General features: G+C 43.2%; 1 protein-coding gene across 2 annotated transcripts; it reads right to left on the bottom strand.

Moving 5' to 3' along the window:
* Positions 1-352: 352 nt before the first annotated feature.
* Positions 353-2,371, bottom strand: LOC4339951 (aspartyl protease family protein At5g10770). 2 transcript variants are annotated; one of them, XM_026025954.2, is made up of 3 exons: positions 2,133-2,370; positions 1,356-2,025; positions 353-1,214 (listed from the first exon to the last, which is right to left on the bottom strand). In XM_026025954.2, exons 1-3 carry the CDS (start codon positions 2,299-2,301, stop codon positions 725-727), a joined length of 1,329 nt encoding a protein of 442 aa, XP_025881739.1. In that variant the 5' UTR covers positions 2,302-2,370; the 3' UTR covers positions 353-724. The 2 variants fall into 2 exon arrangements, with proteins under 2 accessions (XP_025881739.1, XP_015642738.2); XM_015787252.3 differs by having other exon boundaries at positions 353-2,025; positions 2,133-2,371.
* Positions 2,372-10,403: the final 8,032 nt, after the last annotated feature.

Below are 10,403 nucleotides of genomic sequence, written 5' to 3'. Positions count from 1 at the left end.
CGAACCACGTTTTCCACGTACGTAAGCGTACGTGATGTAACACCACATGCCAGTGCGTTGCGTCACTTCCTTATACGTCAGCCAAACCACCAAGCATCGTCAGATATGTTTTGTAGTAGTATAATGATATATTTTGACTTTGGCCGGGTTTAGTTTCAAACTTTTTCTTCAAATTTCTAACTATTTCATCACATCAAAACTTTCCTACACACATAAACTTTTAACTTTTCCATCACATCGTTTCAATTTCAACCAAACTTCCAATTTTAGCGTGAACTAAACATACCCTTTGAATTATATTCGGGCCGTGCGTTATAACGGTTGTTTTAAGAGAAAAAAAACTATACAAGTTTTTAGCACGGCAAATTAATTATATTTGTCTCGAAGTTTAATACATAACTTACATCGAAGTTTAATACATAACTTACACCATAGTTATATAGACAATGCACAGAACCTAATAACGTTATAGCACGTTATGAATAAAAACATGCATTTTGAAGATTTATTTGGCATAGATAGGGATGTAAATTAAGCAGGTTGATCGATCCCAAATACTAATACGTGCGGTACCAAATCATTTTCGATCGTTGGATATATTAATATCCATCATGTCCAACTAGATCCAATGATAAAAAACAATTTGATACCGTGACATACGGTATTTTTGTTGGACCTTAGCAAATCTCAAATTAAGCAGGTCGATCACAAGGTGCGGTCGTCGTCAGCAGGCGCCACGGCGGAAGCCGACGGAGCCGCCGCCGACGTCGTAGAGCACCTCGTGCGTCTGCTGCTGCACGTTCCCGATGAAGCCGAGCGCGAAGTCTCCCGGCGTCGGCACGAACGCGAGGCACCCCTCCACCATGACTCCCATCGCGTCCAGCCTCACCACCGCGCCGCCGTCGAACACCAGCGACACCGCCGGCACCGTCACGCTCGTGAACCGGACGAAGTCGTAGCAGGTGTCCAGCCCGGCCCTCCCTCCCGCCACCCGCGGGTACGCCGCCATGGCGCTCCGGAACGCCAGCCGCAGCGCCCTGTACGCCGTCGGCGGCAGCTGCGTGATGATCACGCTCGAGTCCATCACCGCGCCGCCGGCGAACACCACCGGCGGCACGTTCAGCCGCCGCCCGCCGACCTCGATGCCCCTGAGGCGAACCAGGTACAGCGTCGGGATGATGCTCGGGTTACGCACCAGCGGCGTCCTCGCGAACCTCCCCGCGCCGCCGCCGTCGGCCGGGCCGCCGAGCGAGAGGAAGCCGGAGGAGCTCGGGTCCGGGACGCAGTAGGAGAACGCGTTCCCGAACGTCGCCGCCGTCTGCGACAGGAGCGACTGGCGGCCGCCGCCGAGCGACATGGTGCCGGAGGTGGAGGCGCTGAAGTTGCCGCGCACGGCGTGGCTGCAGCCGAAGCGGAAGTTCATGACGACGGTGCTCGGGTTGAGCGTGAGGGCGTCCACCATGTACGTCCCCGAGGTGGCCCTGCCGTCGCCGTAGTCGACGAAGTACTGGCACTGGTTGTTGGAGCAACCAGCGCCGTAGCGGCCGAGCTCGCCGCAGGCGGCGGAGCCGCACGGCACGGCGGCGGAGGTCCTCGACCTCCTCGGGTCAAACAAGGCGTTCTGCTGCGGGTAGCACTCCGGCATGGGGCACGGCGCGCACTGGATCCATGGCAGGTCGATGCTGGTGTCGATGGACATCGGCTGCGCCAGGATGGGGTCGTCGATCGCCGACGGGCGGCTGATTCTTGACGACGACGACGACGACGAGCCCGATCTGCCACCGGTGCCGATGCCGAAGCTCGCCTGCATCTTGTAGTCCGACTGCTGCACGTCGACGATCGGCTTGTCCGGCTCAAGCACGACGTCGCCGCCGGCGGTGGCCTTCCTCCGGATGGCGTCGGTGTGGAGCTTGTCCCAGCGTAGCATGTCGACCAACAACGGCGGCGAGGTTGTCGTCGGCGACGGCGAGCACGGGCCGTAGGGGCGGTGCAGCGCCACCCACGTGCCATTGCTGGATGGCATTGCTGCACGCATGTACTCATGTACACGTATTAGGCGTACATTAAGCAAGCCTAAATTAATCAGCAGTTAATTAGTAAGTAATTACTGCAGAATTACGTTAACACATTACCCTTGAGACCGGAGCAGATGGCTTTGGGCTTCAACAAGGAGCTGGTTTCCACGACAATGTAGTGCTCGCGATTCTCAGCTCCTCCATCACCATGGCCATGGCCATGAGAGCCCATGGACGAGAGGATGAAGATGTGGAGTAGTAGTAGCGGCAAGACACTTGTCGTCATGGTAAACGAAGTTAATTTTAGGCACTAGGCTGGCAATGCATAAAGGATAGATGATCCATCGGCTTATAGAGAAACTTTTTATGATGATGATAGTAATAGCTTGATATTGTTGGCCACACACACAGACACATACGTGTCTCACATCCGTGGTCCACTGAGCTTTGGGCTTACACCATCCTGAGTGTGCACAAGCACTAGATATTGTGGGTTTGCGGCCACACGCACATACGTGCCTCACATCCGTGGTCCACTGGGCTTTGGGCTTACACCACCCTAAGTGTGCACAAGCACTAGATATTGTGGGCTTGCGGCCCCACACACAGGCACATACGGGCCTCACACCCGCGGTCCACTGACCGTGGCCTCACACCACCCTGAGTGTACACGGGAGACGTTGGCCCATCCGGGAGAAAGCCTTGCTACGCCCCAAAAGCTAGCTCAAGATGTGAGGAACTCCCCCCACTTTTAAGTTGGTTTAACTCCCCCTGAATTAGCAATATAGGACTATTCCCAACATATATATATATAGACCCTAATGGAACTTTATAGGTAACAAGAAGCAGCCATTCCAAAGCTCTATAAGATGTTAATTAGTTACATATATCTATCTATGGTGATTATCAATGTCCAATAAAAAAAACAATGTGTACATAGAGCGAGTACAATTTTTTAATAGATCTTGGTAGGTACTAATAGGAAGTATGTATAGTCAAGTATTCTCTACAAGTACACAGCATTGGAACCATCTGATACAATGGTAATACTTTTGCCCAGTTCACAAGCAGAATTCTTTCTTACAACATGCATATATATATTTGCCAATCCAAAAAGGCTCCAATTGACAAACTACCATCCAATATGCAAAAGGATCTAATTGCTCTTATATATGCCACCGAGATGAACATATATAACTCTATTTCTTTCTAGCTAGCTCCCTGTTATCCTTGAAAGGGTACTTTGCAGATACCTTATTTTCTAATATAAAATTTGATATCTCATGGTAGTAGGTATCTTAAAGTATCAAAATTTTTAATGTAAAATTTAAATATCTCAAGATAATTTCTCAATAACCTAAAATTTCTTTTATCTTTTAGGCCGAGTTTAGTTCTAAACTTTTTTTTCAAACTTCCAACTTTTCCATCACATCAAAACTTTCCTACACACATAAACTTCCAACTTTTCCGTCACATCGTTTCAATTTCAACCAAACTTTCAATTTTGGCGTGAACTAAACACATTCTTAGTCCCCGACAACCGCAGAAGACATATGCGGACCCCCAATAGTGAATGCACTTAGCTCCCTAGCTCTCGTGGAGGGGACAGACATTGATGACCTCTCCTAGGTTCTTCCCCACCGAGACATATGCAGGGAAGAGGATGACTGATGAAAAAAAATAAAAAAACAAATCAAGCACCATCAAATAAATCATATCGAACCTAAGACCAACCAACGTCCGTTTCATATTACAAGTCATTCGACTTTTTTCCTAAGCCTAACCAAATTTATAGAAAAATCTAACAACTTCTAAAATATCTAATTAGTTTTATTAATTTTAACATTGAATATATTGTTTTGTATTCAAAATTCTACTATATTTTCCTATAGATTTGGTCAAATTAAAAGAAGTTTGACTTAAAAAACCAAACGACTTATAATATGATTCGAGGGAGTACAATATTGTCGCAATGCAGAATGAAAAGGAGAGTCATAGCCTCATAGACAAAGATAGGCCACCAACGAGCAAGATGAGGAGCACGAGGGGATCGAGAGAAGGTCATCACGGCTTCCCCTTTTCAAGTCGCGGAAGCCATTGAAGGCTTAAGGCTAGCACTGCGAGTATCGAACTTGCACTTGGTGGCTCTCAATGTTACTGGAGTACTTACTTGTGACATAAGAGTATAATAAGACAAAACGTCAAGGCAAATATCAACGCATTTATCCAAAATCTATCAAGTTCATTTTTCTTTTCGTAAGAACGAACGCAAGTTCTGTTGTGCTAGTAATTTAAATGAGCAGTCATTATATACCAACTGAGGTAGCATATCATTATTGCTAATTAGTTTTATATTAATGACTCAGGGGGCTTGGTCTATCATGCGTAGACCATGGTCAGCTATATATATATATATATATATATATATATATATATATATATATATATATATATGTATATGTAAGATCAAAGTGTGTTTTTGATTCTTATTCTGTGATGAATAATTGGTATCTGTGATTATTGATTTTGATATTTGTGTCGGTTTCGGTTTCGGGTTGTTTCTTTGGATATCCGAGTTTGTTTCATGTTTATGGTTTCTAGATGGATACTATACGTATGTGATACTGTTGTTTGCTAACAATGAGTCAAGTTGGTGATAGCTTGGTCTCGAAATATGATTTCTTTGTTTGATTCATGTGTAGGTGACTCGATGCCTCGGGATAGTATTTGCGGTGATGGACCGGGAGTCGGCTTGGTGGTAAGACGATGTCCGTGGTGGTCAGATATCATGCGGGATACTTAGGCTAGAGTTGATGCACGTGGTTGGTGAAGATTCCATATGGCATACGATGGAGGTATTGTGTGCGTATGGGATGCGGAGTCGAATTTGGAAGGAGTCCAAATTTGATATGATTGGTTATGTAAAGTTTGTTTCTTATACGAGAAGGTTTCCTAGGTGGTTTAGGGCTTCTAGTATGAGTTTGGTTCGTGGCTTTAGGCTGCCTACCTCATGTATAAATAGAGGGGGAGCGTGAGGCTTCCCGGTATCTCTTTTGTGTCGTTTTTCAGAGCGTTGTGTTGATAGTTTAGTTAGGGTTTCGAGTTTAGTCGAAATTTTGTAAGGAGTGTTGTTGGTGCACTTTGTAAACACAGAGAGAAGTAATAAAGTTGTCATTTACTTCGAGAGTTCTTCGATTTGTGTTTTCTCGGGTGCGGCGGTCCAACCGGCGAAACATCACCGGTCAGACCGACGCAATCGGACCGGTCAGACCAATGGAGGAGCGGCGGTCAGACCGGCGGAGGCGTCGACAAGCAGAGGCAACTTCGAGACGGTTAGACCGGGCGATCTACACCAGTCATACCAGTGGCACAGGCACGGTCAGACCGGCGAGTCAACCTTGGTCAGACCGATCTTCATCGAATTTGAGAGTAACTTTTATTTCCGCTAAAAGTTTTGGGTTTTTGGGTATACCAATCATTCACCCCCCTCTGATTGGCTTAGTTCTTTTATTTCGATCCTACAATATAAATATATCTGCCCCACCCTCCTGCAAGCTTGCACGTTACATCACCCATCTTTTATCAACTTTTTTTTTAATACCACTAGGGTAATTCACTCTTTTTAATACCGCACTGGTGTCGTAGGAGAACCGTATCCTCTGACATTATACAGTAATGTCACGGTGTGACATTCATTCAATCCACACCATCCATTCTAAGTCAACGGCAGTAGATTATTTGACATGCAATTAATCAAACTAATTAGTAGATTGTGTAGTTATAATTGTCCCTAGATCAGATATTGCATTTTCACGAGGCAAACATCGTTGACCGGTGGAAGAATCAGCATATAAGGGCATTCCGAACCCAATGACTAGGATGGTGTCTATAGCATTAAATAAGTTGCCACCTAGGACAAAAAATGATGTGGCAAGTGAATAAATGAGGAAAGAGAAGGAAACCATGTCTTGCATGAGACATGGTTTCTACACAACATCCAAGACACCATGTGAGATAAGTAGCATTAAATTAAAATATGGAATAGTGGTGTTTGCATTGGAAGAGTAGTGTCTAGTACTAGTTTCTTGATGATGTGGAGTTTATGGAAACCATGTCTAGTGTTATGGGTTGGAACTGCCCTAATAATAATTATGTTTCACTTACTTGTTAGATGCAGCGATTAGCACATTATCTTGGAGGAAGTGAATCATGTGCATCAATTTTGTGCTGCCATCCTCCGTCAAAACGGGGCAATTGTGAATCTACAAGCCAATGGGTTAATGTTTAATGAAGATGAAGAGACTGCTTTAGTGTTAACAAAAAAAATCCTTAATTCCCACCTATTAAGTACATATACCTACATAATCTGCTAGTTAGTTTGATTAGTTAGATGCCAATTAGTCTGTGGCCGTTGATTTAGAATGGATGGTGTGGATTGAAGGAATGTCACGGAGTGGCATTACTGTATAATGTCAGAGGATACGGTTCCGAGTAGACTTACGAAATATAGATAAGAAAAGAATTACTCATCCCATAATTAATATCCAATACAATTGAATTTCTTAAATAACGAGACCGTGAAGTGGATTTTATACCCTCAAGGACAAATTAATGATCTCGTCTGTTGTATGTAGATCAAGAGTTGTGATAATTTTTCTTTTTAAAAAAATAGATGACATATATTATTATGTCGCATGTCACTCCGTAATCATACAAGATTAAATATAGTTGGCTTAGCCTACAATTATCCTTGCTCTACGACGATCTTTGTGGAGTGCATAACATTTTCGTGGATCACGTTGTGTTTAATGTGTTTGATTGACTCATGGACTCCTGGTATCCGGCAACAGCAAAACTTTCAATTCCTGTGGTGCTTGCATGCAGTTGCAGGGCCAGATCCTTAATTAGGCCCCAATATCTTTAGCTACCTACCAACAAAATGCTGCTACAGCATGACTAAGTAGTAAGGCCGTGTTTAGGTGGTGTTTAGATCCAGGGACTTAACTTTAGTCCCTGTCTTTAGACACTAATTTAGAGTATTAAATATAAACTACTTACAAAACTAGTTACATAAATAAAAGCTAATTCACGAGACAAATTTTTTAAGACTAATTAATCTATAATTAGAGAATGTTTACTGTAGCATCACATAGGCTAATCATGGATTAATTAGGCTCATTAGATTCGTCTCGCAAATTAATCCAAGATTATGGATGGGTTTTATTAATAGTCTACGTTTAATATTTATAATTAATTTTCAAACATCCGATGTGATAGGGACTTAAAAGTTTTAGTCCCATCTAAACAGGGCCTTAGATCTAGCTTGAAAAAGTTTGGCGTGTCACATCGAATATACAGACACATATTTGAAGTATTAAACGTAGGCCTTGGTCGTGTTTAGTTCCTTTTCAATTTTTTTTATCTATACGGACACACATTTGAAATATTCGTAGACTAATAAAACTGCGAGACGAATCTATTAAGCCTAATTAATCTGTCATTAGTAAATATTTACTGTAGCACAACATTGTCAAATCATGGCTAATTAGGCTCAAAAGATTCGTCTCGCAATTTACATGCAAACTGTACAATTGATTTTTTTTTCACATTTAATACTCTATGCATGTGTCCAAAAATTTGATGTGACGGAAAAGTTGGAAGTTTGAAGGGAACTAAACACAGCCCTTGTTTAGTTTGTGAAAAGAAAAATTTTGGGTGTCACATCGGACATTTGACAGAATATCGGAAGGGGTTTTCGGACACGAATGAAAAAACTAATTTCATAACTCGCTTGAAAACCGCGAGACGAATTTATTAAGCCTAATTAATCCATCATTAACACATGCGGTTTACTATAGCACTTATAGCTAATCATGGACTAATTAGGCTTAAAATATTCATCTCGCGATTTTCATGTAAGCTGTGCAATTAGTTTTTTATTTATCTATATTTAATGCTCCATACATGTATCCAAAGATTCGATGTGACGTTTTTAGGAAAAAAAATTAGGAACTAAACAAGGCCGTAGTCTAATAACAAAACAAATTACATAATCCGTCTGTAAACTGCGAGACGTGTTTATTAAGCCTAATTAATCTGTCATTAGCAAATGTTTACTGTATCACTGTATTATCAAATAATGGAGCAATCATGCTTAAAAGATTCGTCTTGTAATTTGCACATAATCTGTATAATTATTTTTTTTTATATTTAATACTTCATACATATGTCAAAACATTCGATGTTACAGGCTAAAAAAATTTGCCGGGATAAATTTGCCGGGATCTTAAACAGACCGTAAAGATTCGATGTTACAGGCTGAAAAAGGCCTGGAGTCACATACGCACTGTATATAGGACTCTTGTGCACCTGCGCACTGCATTTGTTTGCCGTCCTTCCTCCCATAACTGCTCTGGCCTGCACGTCCTTCCACTGAACTCATGCTTCCTCCTTTATTAATTACTTTCGCTCCTCCGTTCACAAAATTTTGTCCGCAAACCTCTTTCAAAATTTACCAGGTCAATATTCCAACCACTATATTATTTATTGCTCAGTGATATTTATACTGCTAGACGTGATTTTTTCGAATCAACCTCTCCGGGATAACATAGTAATTCCACCCCCATAGACTTTGCTATACAACCTAGAATCCTTTATTTTTGGAGTTGTGTTAGCTGTTACGGGATTAAGTTTGCAACGAATTCTCATGTTGGATTTGAACCAACGGCTGGGAATTTCCCCGACAGAACGATGATGTAGTAAAAGGCTTGATTTGCAATCTCCACAAGGGAATTGAGGAACCGAATTAGTAACTCCCTCCGTTCCGTAATAAACGGAGCCATGTATGTTTCTGTGTCCAACTTTAATAGGCCGCCTTATTTAAAAAAATATAATTACTATTTATATTGTTATTAGATTATAAAATATGAATAGTACTTTATGTGTGACTTATGTTTTTAAGTTTTTTTAAAAAAAATTTAAATAAGACGGATGATTAAATATGGACACGGAAATTATGACTACACTTATTTTCGGACGGAGGGAGTAGTAGTTTGCAGTTAAAAATGACGTACGGTTGATCCGTACCACAACTTTCTGCCCCTATATAAGGCCGAGTTTAGTTTTAAACTTTTTCTTCAAACTTTCAACTTTTCCATCACATCAAAACTGTCCTACACAAACAAACTTCCAACTTTTCCATCACATCGTTCCAATTTCAACCGAACTTTCAATTTTGGCGTGAACTAAACACACCCTAAGTACCAATCATGCTTTGTACAATTATACTTGCATAGCATCTTATTGTAACTTTCTTTTTCCTTAAAAACAGTGGCCTTGAATGTACTATATCTAGCCCATTGGCATTGTCACTGAGCAAAAAGTTCACTATTCATAAAATTATGGCCATAAATAACCACTTTGCTAATCAATTAATATGATATCTAATAAATCATTTAGACTACATTATACATTGTTAGAACATGTCAATTGAAGGCATGAACGAAACGACAATGACCATCATATCATATAGCTAGCTCCGTTTTGAAATGTAGCGCATTTTTTTCTGGGAATCCAAACTTATATGCTTCTCAAAATGTACGTACTTTTGGCTAGAATCTCTACATGGAGAGAGTAGATGACATGTGTATGCATGTCAGGGGATGCACTTGACCATGGTGGATTTGGGGCTAGTCTTGGCGCCGCCGGCACCGGAGAAGACGTCGACAGGCGCACACTCCACCGCGACGTCGTACGGCCTGGAGTAGGCCAGCCAGACCTTGAACCTTACCTGTCCTCTCACCACCACGGTGAACGGAGGGCCTCTGCCGCCGCCGCCGCCATGGCTGGCGCCGAAGAAGTTCTTGTTGACGAGCGGCACCGTCACGAGCACGTTCCTCGAGCTCGCCGGCGGCTGGTAGAACGGGACGCCCTCTTGGACCGTCGCCTCCACCGACTCCATCCTGTTCCTCGCGGTGAACTGCTGCAAGCTCACCGCGAAGGCGAGGTACTGCACCCCGGCCCGGTGGCTGGGGTTGTCGGCGGCGATGGTGAGGTTGAGGAGAAACGCCTGGCCGCCGGCGGAAGGGCTGATGGACGCGCCGCCGCCGGTGACCGAGAAGGATATCCGCGTCGGGCTGAGGACGACGGAGGTGACGATGACGATGGCGCTGGCGGCGAGGGTTCCGGCGATGGCCGCCATGATGAGTGCTTGGCGCCCCACCAGCTTGGAAATGGGTGGCTGCTCGCCATGGATGTCTGCAAGAAATGAAGAAAGTGAAGACAATCCGTGTTTTGCTCACATCGCTAAACTCCTATCTAGTCACTACTCGTCAGTGCTGCTTGTTACTTATTATATATCTTCAAAAAACTATTCTGATGATATCTAAA

The sequence above is a fragment of the Oryza sativa genome, chromosome 6 (genome assembly GCF_034140825.1).
Source record: "Oryza sativa Japonica Group chromosome 6, ASM3414082v1".
Taxonomy (NCBI): domain Eukaryota; kingdom Viridiplantae; phylum Streptophyta; class Magnoliopsida; order Poales; family Poaceae; genus Oryza; species Oryza sativa.
The sequence above is the reverse complement of the archived record's forward strand: the minus strand, read 5'-3'. Positions and strand labels throughout refer to the sequence as shown.